The 21,600-nt window shown below is 40.2% G+C and overlaps 1 protein-coding gene across 4 annotated transcripts in view; it reads right to left on the bottom strand.

Annotated features, from left to right (window-relative positions):
• Positions 1 to 21,600, bottom strand: part of LOC107188496 — a 380,591-nt gene that overhangs the window by 45,050 nt on the left and 313,941 nt on the right. For all 4 annotated transcript variants that reach the window (XM_015576795.1, XM_015576793.1, XM_015576794.1 and 1 more), the window contains one exon: positions 749 to 882. In XM_015576795.1, coding sequence (XP_015432281.1) covers positions 749 to 882 — 134 coding nt within the window. The remainder of the gene's footprint in view (positions 1 to 748; positions 883 to 21,600) is intronic.

The following is a 21,600-nucleotide window of genomic DNA, read 5'->3' as shown; positions in this document are numbered from 1 at the left end:
CCGGGATTTTAATTAAATTGAAACGTATTGCGCGTATATCACGGCCGAGAACCAGGAAAATTAAAAGAGTGATTGATACGCAGACGGAATCCGATACGGATCGCGCCGGAAGTTTCGATTTCAGCACTTCGCGGAAGAGTCGACCCAGCGGCCATTTTGAAGAGTCGGTCATCAAGAGTGTTCTTTCACGCTAATATACATATATTGTAGAAACAGCATCAGTAGATACGAATTTTTAATACAAGAATAAAAAATTCAACACTCAAAGAGATTATTCTTTTCTCTACTGATCGCGATTTGTTGCATAATGTTCTAATAATTCTTGTCGTTTTTACGTGGACACTGTGTGCCCAAATGGCAAGAATCATGTGAATATTGTGTACCAAAAGTGATCATTAGTCAACATTAAATTGAATTTTTAAGCTTCTTTTGACATACTACTCTAGAAAATTTTAGACTAAACTTTAGGTATAATTGGATCAAAATGTGATAGCAATGTCAGAAAGAAGGTTTTAATTAATTACAGTTTATATCGACGTACTTCTGTAGAAAATGTCAGACTAAATCTTGGATAAGTTTATATCGAAATGTGATAGAAGTGTTAGAAACATATTTCTACTCAAACTGTTAATGTTATCAAGAGAATGTCGTTGGGCTATAGTGAAATATTAAGTTTTACTAGATAAATTTCACTCTATGGGCGAAATTTATTTATCAAGTTAGATATTAAAAGTGTATGTCTTCTTACCTGGCCAGTTCTCTCTGAAGGTGATGAACCCTGGAGCGTGCTCTTTCAGCTTCAGCCGTAGCCTCGCGAACCCGAGCTTCGGCCTCCATTCGTTGTCGTCGTTCGCGTTCCACATCTCGTTGCGTAGCCTCTCTCTGTGACAAATAGATTCATTTTGTCAAGTCAAACAGTCAAATATCAGCTAACATCTCATAACTACTTTCGAAATACTTAAAAATAACTTATCGTTTGAATCAGAAATTCTACTCTGTACGAGAAATATCAGAAAAACCACTCACAAAAACTTCCCAAAGCAAATTTTATCACAGTTGTAATTTTTTTAACTTTCTCCAATCTCATATGTCTTCACTGAATTTGTTTAAAACTGTACCTTATTGTGAAAATTAATTTTGAATTATAGATCTAAAACTGTCTTATCCACACGTCGGTGACGTGGCAATCAAAGCGTTGAAGAAAAAAGGAGTCGCCAACCAATTCACTCACGCGGCATAATTCGATTCTTATTGGACCAGGTTCTCCCCAACGTCATTTACAATCGTCCCACTGGCCCCCATAATAACAAACCAACAACTCGAACTCGCAATTTCCTTCTATTCATATGCAAATTCCTATCTGTTCAAGATCATTGATCTTCCCCGCTGCACTTTTTTTTTTCTTTTCACATACGTTCACTAGCTCGCGGTAACGAGTCGGTTCCGTTCCCCTATAGGATAATTTTCAATAGTCTTCTCCTTCCTGTCCCTCAGACTGCGCGAAGAGCGAAGCAGAAAATCTCGTCGTGACACGGTCGACGCTTTCCGGCTCGAACGAGCATAAGCGACTGGATTTATTGCCTCGGGTAACATTCGCGGGAACGCGAAATGAATCGTAAAAAAAAAAAGAAACGAAGAAGTTAACTTAACGAGCCAATAAAACTCTCGGTCAAGACCGTACCAGGCAAATACGCCCTATTTACGGTTCGTCTCCCGTTACGGTAACAGAGATATGCATCGATAACGGGGGCGACTTTTCGTAGCTTCCACTTCCGACTGTATGCTACATTCGTTCGCAAATTCCTCGTGGAATCGTTATTGCCAATTTTATATCCAGCTCGAACATCGAATTTTTCTTCGATCAATATTTGATTTTCTGATGCTGCGTTTTATGAATAAATAAAGATATTTATTTTTATACTGATTCGTAGTATTAATAAAAATATTATTTACATCGAGTGTGCCTGAATACTATTTACAACAGACATTTAGTTCGTTCACTTAAAGACATTTTCCCAGGGGTAGTACCACGAATAATATAAAAAATCAATGAAATCATCAAAAAGTATGCTGTGATCGCATAAAATCCGCAATTTACAGATCACCAGAATAGAAACTCATTCTGGATATTCTGCGGATGTCGGACATCCCCTTGATTAAACCAGGATGCAAGTTCGGTCGGATCGAGCGGAGGTCGCGAAAGAAGAAAAAAAAAAAAGAGAATAAAGAGCCGGAAGAGGATAGACGAGAGCTCGTCGATCTTCGAACCGAGCCTGGTGGGAGGAATTATTCATGAATTTAAGTCGAACCGTTGCACGGTACATTGATTGCACCCTTTCGATTCTGTGCGCCGCGGCTAGAACCTAGCCATCCGCCTACTTCTACCCCCTTACCTCAGACTTCTCTGCGCCCTATCAATAATTTCACTCGACCAATGTGCCGAAAGCGGTATTTCACGTGATTTAACTCGCCGCCAGTTCCACCCACGGTCTAATAAATCGTCTGTTCCGGGTGTCTCGGAAAATCTGTCGACCGTTCCGGTATCAGACCATCCGCGCGCGAGCGTCTTCATTCCCTTGAACGTTTCAATTTTCCTGGATCGCGACACTACGGAGGATTTTCTCCCTTATCGGAGACGATGATTCTCGACTGGTGTTACGGTACGCGCTGATAACCAGTTTTCTAAGAGAATCCGAGAGAATTAGAGTCGCTTTTGCTTGTGTACCCTCTCGAAATTAGGGATTTCAGAGCATGGGGACTGTAAATCTGAGAGCTCCGACCCGCTGGATCACCGTCTTATTGGGTAAGCTATGTCCGTTTATTGGATTTTCTTTTAATTTTACGATCGAACGAGATACTGGGAGATCCTGATTCCATTTATTTCGATCTTCTTGTGTGTAATTGGCAAGCTTTTAATATGTAGCTTGTGGCTGTGTAATTTTTGGAACGTAATCTTTGTTGTAGTGGTTTAAATACATGTACAGAGTGTCCTATTTAAATCCACCCACTCGAATATCTTCGAAACCACATGGACATAACTATAAAACCACCCTAAAATTTGTATCTTATGTATTGTGACTTTTTAATAAGGTTCAGCAGTGACAGAGCTTGGAATTCTGAAGCTAATATTTATTTCAGCCATATATGGCCATTAGTTTATGAAATATTTAATATTCAGTGACAAGGTGCCTTCGTATATTCATCAACTATTTACTGTATACCGAAAAATGAGTTTCAGAGGATTGGAAATAACACTGGCTTAAGTGTCTTATATCCAATTGAGACTAATTCGAAGGGGACCATACCAATATCGATGATTAAATAAATATTTTTTGAAATACAGTAATGTCTCGATGAGTGTGATGTACTTGGAGCATTCAAGTCGTGCGCAATCGTAAGGAGCTGGTCTATTAAGGAGAGTCAGGTGAAAGACGTTTAACCGAGGGTCCGAGCGAAAGATATCGCTGAATACAATCTGGTAAAAGCCGACTTGACCACCTCGTGGGGGCGGCTTAAGGGATGGTCCGACCGGATTTATGGAGCCTTAAATCCCGACGAACGTTCTCTAACCCCCCTCCCCAAACGCCATTCTTCTTTTCGGGGGTTGCTTCTCGTCGGAAACGTAATGCGATCTTCTTGTCCTTCGTTGCGGGGCTCACTAGAGTCAACGGAACGCCCGCCATCGCGGAGGACTCGGACGAAGCCGACGAAAGCTGTCAACTTTTGACTTTGGAACTTTTCTTGGTCGCGTGGGGATCTGAACAGTTTTATGGAGAAGTTTAAAGGACGCTTTTTGGCGGTTTTTTCTCCTCCCTCGACTCCATTATTTTTATGGACGCTTTATACTGTTACAGGGTGATCGATAAGTTCTTGAGAATTGTGATTCATAATAAAAATGTAACACTAAAGAATTTTATTGAAAAATGTTTAATAGGAATCAAACAGGTATTTAATCGATGACGTTTTCATAGTATTTACCCTCAGAAGTAACAGAATGTCGTAGTTTGACCTCAAAATTATCGGTCATAGATCGTGTACAAGTGTACATCTAATTGATCGATATGCATCAGTTACTGATGCTTTTATGTCTGTAATTGATCTGGGAACTGTACGATAAACTGTGTCCCTTACGTGACCCCATAGAAAAAAATCGAGCGGATTATTAAAAATTTTCAGACACTTCATCGTGTATATTCGAAAAGTTAAATCTGTAGTACCAAAAATATTGTAAATAGATAAGAGAATGAAAAATTGTTGGAAGATAAGTCGAATTGGAATGTAGAGTTCGCTAGTTATCACTGATATTTAAAATATGAGGATATGTAGGTCATTTTTCCGTAAGATTCAACTAACCAGATCCAGAATAAAATTAAAATATATGAATTAAAAAAAAATGGAAAAACTCGATTTACCTACATGATCCCGTTTTTGGCCATTCAAGCGGAGTGAACCGGCGTCGATCGATATCTGAGGTTCGCTCGCATGCGAGGCACGTGCATCCAACAAAAAGAGTGGATACGAATGAGGAAATCTCGACGGTGAAATTCATATTTAGTCCGAATGCCTCTTCAATTAGCATCGTTAATTTTATTTTCACTGGAGACGTCCTCTTAATAAATTCCAATGTAAATAAGCTTCTACTTTTTTCTCTCCGTTCTCAACTATGTATGTATGTACAGTTGCACAGAACGCATAAAAACAATATTTTCCATTTAATACGCTTCGTGAAATTCCGTGCAATAATTTTAAATAAAATCTATTTCGAAGATTGAGTTGCAACATTTTGTTACACAAACAGTACCGATCTAACAACATTTTTGATAACATTTGTATTCTTGCGTGTACACTTTTATAAGTAATAAATGATTATGTGTGTAAAAATCGCCTTATTTCACTGCTTCGAACTCAATGGGTTAACATACTCTATACAGAACTCTTACACAACGAGCGTGGTGGGCACGTGGATCGATAGAGTTTTATCCAAAGACATGTGTATCGCGTGAAAAACTCACGTAGGTAACGAGATTCAGCGGTAACCCATCTGCGTGTCGAAAGGATTCATCGGTCGATTAACCAATCTTCATCGCGCTTCAACAACGTTCTTCATTTCAATCATCGTTCGTTCCACTTATGGCTTCCCCCCTTTCAACGTCAGTCGCGTGATTCGAGCTGACTATCCGCCGTTCTAAACAATTTCGTATAAAAAATAAGAAATACGTCACAAATTTTACAGAAAATTCATTTAACCCTTTACGGTCTGAATTATGTTATCGTTATTCTTTTTTTACCGCAATTTTTATTCGAGATATGTACTTGAAAATTGTTCAGATATGCTTTATTTTAATTTTTTTAATCTTTTGTATTTTTTTATTACTCTGGAAGAATCCCTATATTTTTTCAGATATTTTGATAGTCTATTAGAAAAAAATAAGTCTAAGCAGAAAAGACCCAGGGGGATGACGAAAGCAGAAAAAGTAACAAACTTCGCGGAGGATTAAACAGAAATGAGATATTCAGGTGGCCTTCTTCCGCTGACACACTCTGTATAATACAATATGACATAAAATGTTTAATAAACCAAAAGTTAGCATGAATTCCGACAGAAGGCACTTTCATGATTTCAGTAGATCGTAAAATAAAAACTTTGCTAAATCCGTCATTTTGACGGTGGTTCCAGTGTTAATGGGACCCCCAACCCACAAAACCCATCCTCTCACCTCCTACCCCATTAGTATTCCCCACTTTTTTTTCGCTGAGCTGCATCCTCGGTTCAAAGTCCCCCGGGGTTGTGACTCAGTGCGCGCGCGTGCACGTCGCAGCAGCGCGTGCGTTTTATTCGGGGCACGTGCGTGCTACGAGGAAGCAGTTCCAAGAGAGAGACCTCTGCCAATCGACGGCCATTGAGTTAACGGCGGTGTGGGGCTTCTCGAACAGCTCGGTGATCGAGCAACAAATAATTAATGAACAACCAGGAACGATCTTGATCCTCGATGAAGAGGGCGCAGGGGGTGGGGGGTGGGGGTCTCAATAATTCACCGTCGACGAAATTTCTCTCACCCTCGATCGGATTTCGTTGGTTGGTGGCGACCAGAAGGGACGAAAGGGAAAATAAAAGCTGGAAAGGCAGGTGAACGTCGGAGGAACGGGATTGATAGCTCGGTCACGTGCCCACAGATCCTCGCCACTCGTCGCGTGGGCTAGGAATCGCGATAAATCTTGCAGGCTTCGCACCTTACGCGGCGAATAGGGGATGGTCCAAAGGACCATCGACGTGACTAGTCATTGGTGGGTTAGTGGAGATGTTATGAGCTCCTTGGAGGAAATTAGTCAGCCCTGTTAACCGATGAGGCCTACGTTAAACGTTTATGCTGCGGAATATTGTATTACCACTAGGGTAAACGATCCATTTACTGGACCAAATTTCGGTCGAAGAGGTGCGATGCGTAGCAGAAAATTTTACCAAGCCTTCGAAGCTATGCGTCAAAGCAAAAGGGAGTCATTCCGAATGTTTTTGAATATATTGTACTTGTGGCCATATATTATTACTTTTTTAATTTATCCTGATTTATTAAAGTTATAAACAAAACTAAATATATGTACATTTATTTTTTGTCACCCTGTAAATTGTACTGAGATATTAATATTACACAAAAATTGTGTAGTGGTATTTAAATAGTCCAGTTTTCTTTGCAAACTGTCTAAAAAATCCATCAACTCGAACGAAAGTGTCACGAACATTCGTTTCACGCGTGATTCGAAAAATACATGAAGGGATTTGCACCCACCGCCGTTTCAAATCACAAAACGCTGCAAACAAACGTTACGCGTGTGCCGAAGGGTAGCCGCCATGACAAACGATCGCCTCGCGGGCAGCAACTGTACAAACAGAATAATTAGCACCTCTCAGCCTGGCCGCTGCGGGCGTAATACGAGCGGTGTGTACGCTTTTCCGCGTCACGGATAGATCTTGGTTGTTTGCGAAACGGCCTGGTTCGATCCAAACATCGAACTGTCCGTTCGAACGAGGCTCGATCGTGCGAAAATTCGTGTTTCGGTTACGATAACACGGAATCGCGGCAATACGATTATTTAAACGCTGGACGTGACTTTCGAGCCTTGCGTTTCTGTATGATTTGACTTTTTATGGGGGGCTATAACGAATTTTGTTAGGTTTCGGTTGGTAATGGTGAATAGGCTGCGAATTTTATGCAGTTACAGTACGTGTGTGTGCGTGTAATGCATAATAAAATAAAAATGATTGGTCAAGTTTATTTTTTTTAATTTTTATTCTGTTTTGAATGTATTGAGTAGACTGTGGAATATATGCATTTTCGGTATGTATGTGTAATATTATACATAATAAAATAAAAATTACTGATGCTTTTTTATTTTCATTCTATTTCTATTGTAATTTGTAGCCTGCAGAATCTATGCATTTACGCATATAGTACCCGTGTGTGTGATAATATCACCAAAAACGATTTATGAAGTATAATAATGGACTTTTTCAGTATTCAATTAACAATAAATTGCAACAGTAAATATTGATAACAAAATTTGTATTCAATAAAAAATCAAGATCGCATCACTTTGTTTTTAATGGAACTGTATATTTTTCGTATGACCCAACCGGTGCATCTTTGTATTCCTCTTACAATTTTGTCTTCAGAATTACTCTATCGACAATAATTTCCTAGGACTAAAAGAAATTCTGTATTTATTGCAAGTGTGCATTACCTCGAGAAGTTAAATACTAATACTAGAAAAAAAGTATTTCTCTTCGACTTGACGAAAAGGAATAACACTCAGGTTTATTAATCCCATTTTGAATTCGTCAACACGAGTCTGACACGATAGAAAAGGGTTGAAAAAGTATTCGGATACTTAGGTTAAAAATTGATTAGTTCAAAAGTTATGATTTTTGTCCCGAACGCCCATATGCTCGTCGCAACTGTATGCATGGTAGGGAAGCGAGCGTGGATCGCGCGATTCAGATCATCAAAGTAAACCCTGAAGTTTTGCGGACGCTCGGCGGGCCCCGTATGAAGGTATGAATGCCTCATTCATCCGCGCGGAAAACGGCCAGTGAATGGACGTCTCTCATGAACGTGGAGATATATCCGCGCGTCGATACCTGCGGGAGAGCTTAAATGGCCCGTGAGTTACATCGCTACCTTTTTTTCCTTTCGTTCGACATTTCTATCGACGCTCATCGAAGCGTCTGTTGAATCGGAAACCTCTGGACAATAGTTGCCTTTCCCGTGGTCCGAGAAACCAATCGACGAGAAACATAATAATTATCTTTATTATTATTCTTTTGTTTCTTCCGTTCGAGATTTCGATCGACGCTCATTGAGGCGTCTGATAAATCGACAATGTATGGTTAATAGTTGCCTTTACGTCGGAAATCACTGAATTCATTCGTTCCACATTTTTTCGAATTCTCGAAATTCGAAACTTTCTTGGGTTTCGTCGTTTCGGGAAAGCTATCCATAATTAACACTAGAACTACCAAGCCAGTCAAAATGACTGGTCAATATATTCTTACAACAACGATTAAAATATTTATTTTCTCAGATCTTTTGTAACTTTTATCACGACATGACATTAAAGAAATTACTTAATTTATAAATTAGTAAATTCTCAAAAGTTTGCCATATTTATCGATCGATCGAAAAGGATATACCTTTATCGTTGGTAGTTCTAGTTTAATACCCCACAAGCCTGAAAATCGTTCCTTCTTCCACGAACAATCGACACCCTCCAATTTTGTAATATACGTGCTCGGTGTGTCGAGTGGTTGCATCGAGGAACACCTCTATTCGGCTGTCTAGTCACGGAAAAAAAATTCCGCGCGCGGGAATTCTCGTTACCGCGAGCGAACGCGCGTTTAAACGTCGAACTGTCCTGGGCATTGAACGTCACCTTGAAGCAGATGGGAATACGGAAGGCATTTATTGCTCGATTATTGGCTTGTAAGATCTTCCCTGATCAACAGGAATCAGGAAGTTTCCGTCTCCGTGACGATTTTCCCCATACAACGACAACGGTTATGTCTCCGCGTCGTTTAGAATTCCTCGCCACGGAACTTTTCTTTCGATTTACAGGAATATCCAAACAAGTTCCACTGGGGCCGACGCGACGGTCTGCTTCACGAGGGAAATTCTACGTTACCCGGGGAACAAATTACTTGGGCCATTGCGCATTGCGAAATGGATATGATAATGCGCGCGACTTTGCTTTATTCTGGACTCGCGAGAGATTTGAGGGTAAAAGTTGCAGAATGTTGTCTTTCTGACGTGGTAATATGCTTTGTTCTGGAGACAAAATTTTGGAGGAATTCAATTTTTGTTTTATGGTTCGTGTTCGGTTGCTGGGAGACAGGTGATTGATCAATGTTTAACCCTTGTGTGGACAACCAAAATGTTCACGATTGTTGAGCGATTTGGGTATCTGTGTTCCTACTATAAGTGTTCTATTTCGATGGTTAGATAAACATAGATTATTTTAGTTTCATGTTGGCCTAAAACGGTTAGTTTTCCCTTTGTGTTATATACTTAGTGCTGTTTTAAACGGTTTGAGCGAGACAATTGACGGAAGTTTGGGCAGCTTTTTTAAAAATCTGATATTGATCATTTAAGATTTCGCAGCTCTGCAAAGTGTTAAATTCAGTTGATTTTTAATTGAAAAGGTATTTCACGTAAAAATAACTTGTAAAAGAGCTACAAAGTTGGGAATGATCATTTTCTGACTTTGGGATAAAGTTACCCCTGACTGAGTCGAAGTTACCCCTAATTAAGGTACTCTGAACTAACTGCTAATCAACAACTCACGCGGGTCAGGCATGGAAGAATGTTTTTTAACGGTTGATGTCTGTTTTTAAAACGTCGAAACAGTCTTCGAGATTTCTTTAAAACTAACAGCGATAAAGAAAGACGTTAAACAGATACTTTTTATCGCTATTCTTGTTCGAATAGTAGAACTGTGGGCAATCAACGTGTTAATTTATAAAGAGAAATCAGAGTAGATAGAAGCGTATTTTTTTTATCGGCTGAAACGCGACTTTAAGGGGTGAAACCACCCCTCGAAGTTTAGACCCGAAAGCACTACGTTGAAAACCAAAGAAGATACATGTAAACTTCTAATGGACAAGGTATGCAGTTTTTTATGTAGAATAATATGTTCCTAACAAATTGTCCAAATATAATTGTTTATAACAAAAAAATTTCGGTATCGAAACTTCTAGGGGTAGTTTCATGCCTTAAAGTCGCGTTGCAGCCGATAAAAAAAAATACGTATTCCTTATTTTTGACTGCTTAACAGACATACGAAGTTTCATCAAAATCGGAGGGGGACACTTCCGTGCCTTCTGTCAGTATATTCAGACGTCATCGACTACACAATTAATCTAACCATCACTCTGTTCCAAACCTTCCAGAAAACTATCAGCAAAATTCCCCCATGAATAACACCAATTCAATCATCCAATCATCGAAACTACTCTGGAAAACAAAATAAACAGTCAAAATCAATTCCACTAACACTAAAAACTCGCTTCGATACACACACACCCACGTCACAATAAAAAAATCCACCAATTCAGACACCATCGACCACCAGATCGTCATCACAACGGTCGCCACACCACGAGGGTTCAAGCCCGGACAAAGAAAAGGAAGCGAAAAAAAAAAAAAAAGAACGAGGAATAAAATCGGGTACCCGTGCTGCAACGCGTGTCGGTTCCGAGTGAAAGGATCGCGCGCACGCGGCATCATTCACCCCCGAAAGGACTCACCCTGCTTTGCTTAGTGAGGTTGGCGCCCATCAGCCGGCGATTCTTCGTCTCGTCGAGAACGTTCCGACGGGGGGTACCCTCTCCACCGGGACATTCCCCCCGTCCTGAGGGTGCCGAGGGATTGACCCCTCCTGCTGTTCCCCAACGGTGCACCCGCGCTGCCACCCTGCCGATCGGGCCCTCGACTAGTCCCTTCAGAAGTCGCAACGTGCCACCCCTGCAGGACGGTCCACCGACACCGTTATTCCCGTTGCTACCGTCCCGTTCACCTTTACCCTTGATACTGGTCCTCTCACCGTCACTACCACCACCACCACTACCACTTCCAACACCACTGTCACCCTCCACCTCCTCCTTTTCCAGCGTCTTCTCCTCCTCCGTTGCCACCCCAGTTCCCGTTCCCCTTGTCACCTTCGAACAACCCCCGCCACCCTCGTTCGGCAGACAGTGTTGTCGCAGCTGTCCCGAAATCGTTGCAGCTGCAACGCAACCGTTCGTTCTGAGAGCGTGTGGCCCACTGAGACTCGTGATCGACGAGCGTTTTCTCTCAGCCGGTCGATGTTCCCGAGCGAGTTCTTGGGTAACGAAACCCAGAGAAGGGTCGAATTGTCCGGGGACTTTCTCCAAGCGAAAGCTTTTAAACCCGTATGGTGGCACGATGCACAAGCGACAGATGTAGCCGGAAGAACCTTTGGGACGTCCGTGCCTCTCGAAGACGTCAGTCGAAGAGGGTAGCTGTTTTGATGACTGACTACTACTGGTGGCACGGTTCCGTCAGGACTTAGAAAATACATACAAAAGAAAAATAGATATCTCGAGGTAGGATAAGCTCGACACACCACTACACGTGTATGTGTACGTTCTTTAGGGGACTAAGGCAACGGATCCTGTCAGGTGGTCGGGATCTCGTGGAGAGTCTCTTTTTTACACCATCAGCTCAACGTATCAGTCATCTCCGCATAGTTTCACTGGACAGTCGCCTGTCAACTTCCACTGCCCAGTTTCGCTCTCATATCCCGTTCGACGATCCTCGTCATTTGAATCCCCGTCGAGTGGACATCGATTAAACCCTCGCCAGAGGTAATCACACCTCGATTCCTCCGGGTCTCAGACGGACGATTCTCGTTCGAACTTCCAGGGCTCATTCAAAGTTCGACGGACTTAATGGGACACGGAGCGCTCCAAGGACTTCCCATCGAGAAACCCAATAACTGGGGAGCTCTCGTTCCCTTTGGAACATCGATCGATCTAGACACTAGTGTGTTCTGTGGCGTCGTAGGGCTGGAAGCACGTTTCGAAGGTCACTTGGCATCGATGTCTCCGATACAATGGTGAAGAAGACACGATGAAGCAAGACGATAGTTACGCGACGAATTGGGGGAGTGTAACGGGCGGATAAACGCGAGTCGACGTCCGCGTGGCGCGCTGGTTGCCGACCGACTGACTTGCCTGCCGTCCGATTAACGGCCTCCCTTCGTTCTGTCTGACTCACTCCAACCCTCAGGCAGGATTTCCCGGTCGGTGCGCTTGCGTGTGGCTCTCCGCGAGCGTGCATACGTAGTATGTACCCGACGACCTCCGACGATCGTGCCAGCGTAGAACGCGCGCTATCACGCCGCTTGAAAAATGATAGACTCATGGGAGGGGAGAACACGCTGCGTCGAGTAATGCTCCGCGGTTTTCTTTTTTTTCTAGCAGCCTTGAGTCGCGGTTTTCGCGTGGATTCTGGGCTACCAGGACGCAGATCTGACTCGTTCCGGAGCTTTTATCGACTTCTAGGGGAAAAGTTTTGGGAGTTCTGAGGCGTTTCAAGTGGTTTATTGTGGAGAGGGAATTCGAGCTGTTGATTTGTAGGGGAGGTTTTAGTTTTTTTTTTTTTGAATTGGTTACTGTTTGAGGGTTGTGTGGAGGGTGGCGGGGATTTTTGGTGGATGGACTGTTAACCTTTCCCATCGGTTCGACTAACATTGCTTGTTAGATGTATATGTAAAATAAATATAGGGTGAGGCAATATGAACTAACATTTAAAATAACCCGTCACCTGTTTGGTAAACCAGATGATTTATCAGACATAAATGGTTGTATCAAAATCGTTTTAAGTGAATTATGTTGTAGTTGAAGGGACTCATCACGATTTGATTTTTGATATTTTATATTTTTTGAGATATTAAGGTAATTTGGAGTTTTTTCAATCAAATTTTCGTAGAATAATATTTTTCTCTTTCGTTAATTATTAGAAAATAGTATCTGTGCTCACCAGATCTAACTTTTTCTTCGTCCAGTAAAGGCAACGAAGACACTACTCGGAACGCTACGAACTTTCCAATAAATACGTGAATTGTATTGAGAGCAGTTGACGTACTAGAACGTCTTTTAAAAAACAAAAGCTGAGAGAAGTTGACGTAGTAGTACGTTTTTTTAAAAAACAATAACTGAGAGCAGTTGACGTAGTTGTACGTTTTTTAAAAAACAATAGCTGAGAACAGTTGACGTAGTTGTACGTCTTTTAAAAAGCAAAAGCTGAGAGCAGTTGACGTACTAGTACGTCTTTTCAAAGACACAAGCTGAGAGCGGTTGACGTAGTAGTACGTCTTTCTTAAATCAGAACTAAAATAGTAAAAACCATGGAAAAATTTCTTTTCATATATATAAAGTTCGACAAACAAAAGTTAAGTAATAGTTTCTAAAAATTTTTAGAACACCTGAAGTTGTATATTTGCAAACACAAAAACTCTCCCACCAGCGAAGTCTTAATCGATCGTTTTGACATAAAGTAAACAATTCGATCATAGACTGGCCAGTTACGTCAATTGAAGGTAGGACCCCCTCTCATTATTTCACCGTGGAAGACACCGGCGGTAATTAAGCAGACGGCCCACCGGCAAAGGTGATCACACCGTCGCGATTCCGCTTACGCGCCGGTAATCTCGTTGACTCCCCCACCTAATAAATTCATAACTTCGATCGACTCGTAATAACCAAGCTGCTTAATCCGTTTTATGGCTTTTTAAAACTGATTAGGGGCAAGGTTACCGTCGGTCCCGTTCGAGAAATTCGACGGCTCGAGAAGAACCGTAAGCCCTCCCGCGAGACGACCGCGTGATTTATCGCGTGCGATCCATACCGACGGGGTCGAGAAAGAAAGAGAGAGAAATATCTCATTCCGACACCGCGGAATATTCGATGCGTCGTGACGTCGCAAAAATGGTCCACACGGAGACCGTGTTTTATATTTATAACGGGGAATTCTTTTTCGCTGTCCGCCAGGTTTAATATAAAACCCGGGGATATTGAAGTTATGACGTTTACAAATTGCTAATGGCGAGACCGTGGTTTTCGTATCGGGCAGGGGATCCTCCGTGCTCAAAATTTAGCAGGTCAAACAGTGAAAAAGAAATTTCTCTTATTTTTGAAAAAAAAAAACTCGCGTCAACTTATTATTAATCGTGGAAGATTTGTTTGATGCGTTATTGTTCTTCTCGGCACCTTTCATAATTCATCAATCTCAGACATAAATGGAAAAAACAATTGTTTAAAATTCACATTTTCATGAGGATGTTCAGAACACTTATGGCGAACGATGCAGTCATCGAGGAGGATTTCTAAAACTGATAATAATTCGTTCATGTACTTGTGATTTTATAAAATTTATAAGTTTCAAACGTTTGCATTACTTGAGCCAAATAAGGGTATGAGCTGCTAACTTTTCATTCTGAACCACTGTGACTCGATGAATATTCTATCTGGACCCAAAAGCCAGAGTGTCCTAACTCCACTTTTTTAAAAATATTTTACTTGTTGTATCAAATTTTTCACTGTTTCCGGTGGTAAAAATTATTTCGTTCTAAGCTGTTTAGTTTTTAATATAATAGTGTTAGAATACTATTAAATCCATATCTAGTTCCGAGCAAAACAGTGTAAAGTCCATCACATAGAGAAGTTAATTCGATATTCACCATTTCTATACATCGAGACTTATCTGAAGCCCATTCAATAGTTCGAAGGTGGCAATTATTTCTCGTTGAATCCATACCGAACAGTTCCAAAGTTACAAGAATACTGAACCCTTGATTTCCTATCCTCTAAAGTTTGAGAAGTCTAACTCAATTATACACACTCTGACTCTAGGGGTCCAGATACAAGCACCTAAAGCAATAGACCCTTTTTTCTGAACACCCTGTATGAATCAAAATTCCCGCGAATGCAAATTACAATCAGAATATTCAAACTGTCGTAGCGATTATACAAAGAAAATATGTTTTACACGTGGGCTGGGTGGATACTTTTCCGAGAGTAACCGTATTAACAGGTTGCCAATATCGGTGATAGCGGTCGGGAGAAGAACCAACTCGTAAGGGCGACATTGTGAGGCAAACAATTTAATATGCGCGGCCTCTCGGCGAAAGTCCTTCCTAAGGACCCCTACTCGGCATACCTTATCTGTCTTCTGGCAGTCACAAAGCCGAGATCTCTCCGTTTATTGGAAAGCTCTGCCGTCGCGCGATCCCCAGCGCCACGATGAAAAGGCCTCCTCCTCTACCTCCTCCACCTCTATTCCGCGTATCATCGATACAGAAACCCCCGGGGACCCGGCGTGTCGTCTGAATGTTGATGCTCCGTGGGGCAATTTGGCCGTGGCTGGAATTTGCGTGGCATTCCATTCTGAGGGATTGCTTTGCCCCTCCCCCCCACCCGGAGTCCTCGTACGCGAAACAATTAGAGAGGATAAGAGGCCGATTCGCGGATGGTACACCGAAGAATTTCATCCGGTTCCTATTGGGACCACATTGATCCTCGATCTGGGACTTTTCTTTTACGTATGGAAATGTGACTTTGAAAGGTACAACTGTTAAATTGGCATCTGGTGGAATATCTTGTTGCTTTGGATTGTTACCTGTTTCGCGTATTGTAATGTCTATTGGAGTACTATTGTCAATTCGGGACGAATTAGAAAAAATAATCAAAATATTCGCATGCTAGGTCAAGCTACTTATCACCTCCCTTTTTTTTTCGTAGTTACTGACTCTTCGTAAAATGACATTTTCTAAAGTAATCACATAAAGACAAAGGCAAATGTAGGAATTCCATTCTTCTCTTAAGTATCTTATTGGGTTCAGAATAAAATAATAAACTCGTTCCATATGATGTAAGTTTTGTCTTTCACTGCATTTCACAGACTCCTATAGACTATTAATGCATAAAATACGCAGTCTAGTTATAATAGTTGTTTCCGAGAGTACTGTTAAATTGTCTGTCCACTTCAGAATATGTACTTCGAAACCTTTTTCCGCCCTCGAAGAACGACCGTGAGAACAAATTCTCAGAATGTACTCTGAGGAATGTGTCTATTTGAATTTCATATACCTACTGTAGCTCTTTGTTTACTGTATAACTTGTAACGATACCCTAAAAGAAACAAATGTTTGTGGGTGAACGTTTATAAAATACGTTTCATAAACTTTAATGTATTTTAATTATATATTGGTTAAATTATCCCGTCGAACAACAAAAAAGAACAAAATAAAACTTTTCGATTAACCTAACAGTTTAATTGTTACTGTACGTTTCATGTAAACGATAGAATCGTTTCCTACACACACACCTTTTATTTATAGATCATTTACCTTCACGGTGTGTACTGAAGTTTCTCGACCTTTCCCGAGCGAAGAATTTTGCTGGCGGAGTTCCGCCTTTTATGCTTTCGCTCGGGCATGCTCGAAAAAGAAGAGGGAACCAGGGGTGGCGCAAAATCCGCCCCTACGAGCAGCCCTTCGAGGGTGAAACACTCTCGAAAACAGCACAGTCAATGAAAAGCGCGACACAGTGTTCGGGGATGAACGTGCCGCGGATCGAAAATCGTGGCTTAAGGAATCCTCCTCGATGCTTTTCCTCTTGGAACTACACTCTCCTTGACGGTCAAATTTAATAATCGTGAAAACCACTTCCTTCACGGTGGAAAATTTCATCTGTGAAATTATTGTAGAAATTTTCCTTGAAATGGTCAGAATGATTTAATTCGAAGTCACTTTTACAGACGAACAGAAGAAAATATAGACGTGTATTGGGTTGACCTTTAGGTAATGGACTAATACCAGATTTTTCTAGCCGATAATATTTAACCAAGACTAGTGATTCTAAATCGAATCATTTCGAATCTTCAAATCCATAATTCCGTTAATCATCGAACAAATATTCAACCTTCCACCTGTTCACTGTTGCAGGGTACACGTGTCTACTAGAGATGGTGTGCCAAATCACTGACAGTGATTTATCATAGCGATCGCAGAATCACAATTACGGTCGTGATTCCACATAATTCACGACCGTGATTTTTTTATCTTGAGTGAATTTGCTCACTGTGATCTCATAATCTTGATCTTTAAAAAAAGAACATATTCAATATGATTTTTGAGAATGAATTCTACATTACTACTTGCGTTTTTAAAAATGAGTAAAAAGAAAAGAAATTATAAAAAGTAATCCAATATATAATTATACAACATATATGTTATTTAACATGTCGATTAACATTGTTCGTCGTAATTCCTCGTTATTCCTTTACTTTGTACGACGTAACTCGGATTTTTGTTTCGACGTCGTCTACATAAAATATATCCTACCTACAGGTTATGTGACGCATGCAAGAACTGTTGTGTTCTCCACCAATCAGAAACTATCACGAATAATCACGAATCACTGTGAAAAATCACCGTGATGAAAACGAACGTGGTCGAATCGATTCAGAAATAGCACATTTCTAGTGTGTACGGTAGCGGGTTCGAGAAACGTTCCGCGGCAGTAACTTAACACAGGTAACGTGTTAAGTCCTCCGCGACTTGCTCCGACGCATAACAATGCACAAGAGGAACCACCGGCTCGGGGATACAGAGTGACGTATGCGCATCATAATGCGGCTGAGTGTACGTCTTCATGGCAATTAGCATGCATCCAACGGAGCTTAGAGCACGCAGGGGTGTCCGAATAATCCCACGTGATCTACGCACGTTTCCGATACCCATATGCACCGTGCTTATGCCAGTGCTTGCCGCAAACCCCACGCGCATACACACAAGCACAAGTAGCCCCGTATTACGGAGTTTGAAGGGAGGAACAAAGAGGGGGAGCAACCGGAGCCCTTTGAATAATTTTCCTTTTTTGTACGGGGTGGGGGGACCAGTGAAGTCGCTTTATTTGTTTCCCGGGGAAAAATCGATGAACCATATTGCCATAACCGTCGTTTAATAGCTATCTACTGCGTCGAAAGATTCATCGGGTTGATAATTATTGCTGATCGAGTGCGATTAATTGAATGGAAACCTCGAATGTCTATAGCACGTTTTGGTCGACGTTGAATTAACAATGAATTGTGGTTCTATAGTCCCTGGCGATTGTTTTGGTATACACGGGTTGCAGATATTCCGTCAGAAGACGATCTAATTTTGAAACTTATGGAAGGGAGTTATGGGGGGATATTATGGTCTGTAGCTGGTCCGATGGTTATTTCAATGGTATAAGGATCATAGGAGAAATTTATCATGACTTACAGAATAAGTACAGTGTAACTTAAAAATTGATTTTTCCCAAAATGTGCTAAATGTGCTTTAGATCATTATTCGAGGTTTCTATTCAATTGTATATGTCTTGTACTCTGATCTTAGTCTGATCGCTAGACTGCGGATGTTTCTGCATTTAGTACACACCTTAAATTTGGGAAATGCTATGAATTTTCTAAACGTATTTAAACTGAAACTCTGTTCTCCTAAACGTATTAAATAGAAACTCTTATCATCTAAATGTATTAAAATGAAGTTTTTAATGCTATTTATGTACGTATTATTATCACAGGGGTAAAAGCTCTAGTACCATATTGAAAGTTCTGTCCAATTATAATTTCTATATATTAGTATTCAAAATAGTGAATTTTCAGAAACTTTCGTTGACGACTAATGTAAAGTGTTGATTCTGAGTATGTATATGCAGTGCACGGGAACATATAGTACATACAAGGCAGATTAAGGTACGGAAGCATCGGAATATTTAACGTAGTTTCTATGTTGTGTTCACATTAACTCCCCTTGTTGTGAAATGTTTTATAAAGATGCGTACAGTTCTGAAATCTACATAGTTCTTAGTGACGTATATAGATATACATATAAGACGTATAAGATACGTGAGCAGAATACTATCGAAATGATTTGTATTACAGGACTGATATTTTAGGCAAGAAGAACAACAAACTTATTTCCGTAGAAGTTCTCGTACGCAAATAATAAATTAGTAGTAGATTTATGTATCTTAGTTTGGTTACTTACGACCTCGTGAGTTGCACTTCACTCTCAATGAACACGTACCTGAAACAAAAAATACGTATACATTACATATGTTTGTATGATCTATAAAAAAAGTTGATTAGATTGGTTTTCGAGTGACAGTTACTTCGTTATACTAGTAATGTGTAGGTGTTCTATGGCAAGTGCATAAAATAGCCACATTCATGGGCTCGAATCGTCACAGAGTTTTTAAATCGTTTAAATACTTCTTTAAAAGAACAACAAAACGGTTTAATACAATTATTATGAAATTCTTTCATTGTTTTTGTTCTACTGTCTCCACTAAACTGGGTGCCACGCATTCTCAAACACAATCAATATTGTTTGAAGAATATATAAGACAATGATGTTCAGAATATAATTGAAAATATCAAGAAATCTTGTGAAATGATTTATTTATTTACTTCTAAATCCCTTTTATTCAAAATTATCATTACATGGTAAGAAAATTCTCTGCTGAAAACAAAAAATTATTTACTGTAAATTACTAAAAAAAAATCACGAAAAACTCACAAAATTAATAAAAATTGTGATTTCTTAGTGGCCTGCGGTACCTTAAAGAATTTTCTGATGAAGCTCAAATTTGCATAGCTTGAATACTATTATAAAAGGCAACTTTTTCCCACTACTAATATTCCTATCACTCTAATATCCAGTCAGCAAGATCCCTAGAAAGAAAGTCTCTACATACTAGCTATCCTGACGACGACGCGAAAATTTAAAACTAAGAACAGAATAAACATGTAAGTATATGTAGTAAGCTTTTCGAAATTACCCAGACATCCAGATATAACGGAGCGAAGTGAAGTAGGTATAGGATTGAATAATTCGAGTCTGGGATCAAAGGATCAGGCATGTTGTCGCGATACAGGTAAAAATGGTCTCCTAATATGAAAATTACACGTCGGATGTGTTGAGAACAAAACGTTGGCAATGCTCGGTGCAGAGACTCGAAAATCTTGATTTGATATTCCACGCGGGCTGTTCCGTGCACGAGGAGCTTTCGCACGGTACACACCTCGCTTCCGTTCCCATCTGAATATGAACAAGAACGCGTCGCGAGATGATAACGCTGAAGAGCTTTCCAGTGTACCGTGGTATCGTATTTACCGCTCGCGGAAAGTGTGAGACGAGTCTGGCCGACTTGTAATCGCGACGGGAACAACGATTTCTGGATAGTAATGGAATAACTTTCAGCGTGGAACAAGCTGCGTTTCTTAATTCACGCAGCCGTTCGCGAAGAGGTTTCGACCTGGAAGATGGTGAATACCCGTCGCCTTACGAGTAATATTACTACGGTAATGGTATAAAGATTTGTTCCTTTTTCAATTAGTCCGTTTACAAGTAATCCAAAGAAACATAAACAGTAAAAAGAGTATAGAATCAATGAGTTCAATAAAGTTTTTTAGTTCATTTGGAACCTGATATGACACTTATTAGGGTGAACAAATTTCTGTATGTTTCCAGTTTCTATAAATTAATCCATAAATATCTGGAATCTAGTAATAATGTGTACTAATATGTAAAACTTAATGAAACTACAGGTTTGATGAATATTACGGAAATTTTCAATTTACCTCTAATTTAATTCGTGTAATACATTCCTCTCTGATTTTCCTCTTTGTAGAAAAAATCTATAAAAGTGATAATTGTAACTGACACATTATTTTTGAGTCATTTATAAAAATCTGATACCTATATATGTATACAGCAATAAGTACAAAAATTCGTTCGTTTGATCAATACCGATTACATTGCAGTATACAAAGTGAACCATTTGTTATTATAGTTATTGATCGAACCCAAAGAAATGAATTTTAGATACAGACTTGATCGATTCCCACGAGTACATGCGCGCATCACTATTATTGATTGGTCTCTCACTCTGTATAAAGCTCTCCACTGATCCGCGTTGTTGGCAGGACCACATTCCTAGTAATTAATCTCTGTCCTAGAAACTACTATCGACATATCTCCACTAACCAAACCAGTCATTACAAGTCCTCGGTACACAGAGCAGTTTATTACATCGAAAGTGTCTGACACCGTTTAATTACCATTCACTTCAATCTCCACATCAAAACACTGAATGAAATCTGACTCTCGCACCGAATTGATCCACAGGTATATACAATATCCAAGCAATTAATGTACACACAAAAAAATACACATATATGTATATTCACATTCACGAATACCAGAAACATCTACACAAAAAAAAGCATATCCCATTAATACCCACATCGCAACCCCAAAAATCGAACCAATAACAAAAACCAGTTCCGTCCACGGAACTAATATAATTCATCCAGCGTTATCAAGCATCAAACTTTTTATCTCTGACTGACCAGGCGTTCTAAACGAATGAAAAAAAAAAAACACACGCACACATAGAAAACAGATTCCAGCTCAAACAACCGGACCCCAGCAACACCTGTCACTTGCGCGTTTCCACGGAAATTATGGTAAATTTCC

Source organism: Dufourea novaeangliae, unplaced genomic scaffold (assembly GCF_001272555.1).
Source record: "Dufourea novaeangliae isolate 0120121106 unplaced genomic scaffold, ASM127255v1 scaffold124, whole genome shotgun sequence".
NCBI classification, from domain to species: Eukaryota; Metazoa; Arthropoda; class Insecta; order Hymenoptera; family Halictidae; genus Dufourea; species Dufourea novaeangliae.
The sequence above is the reverse complement of the archived record's forward strand: the minus strand, read 5'-3'. Positions and strand labels throughout refer to the sequence as shown.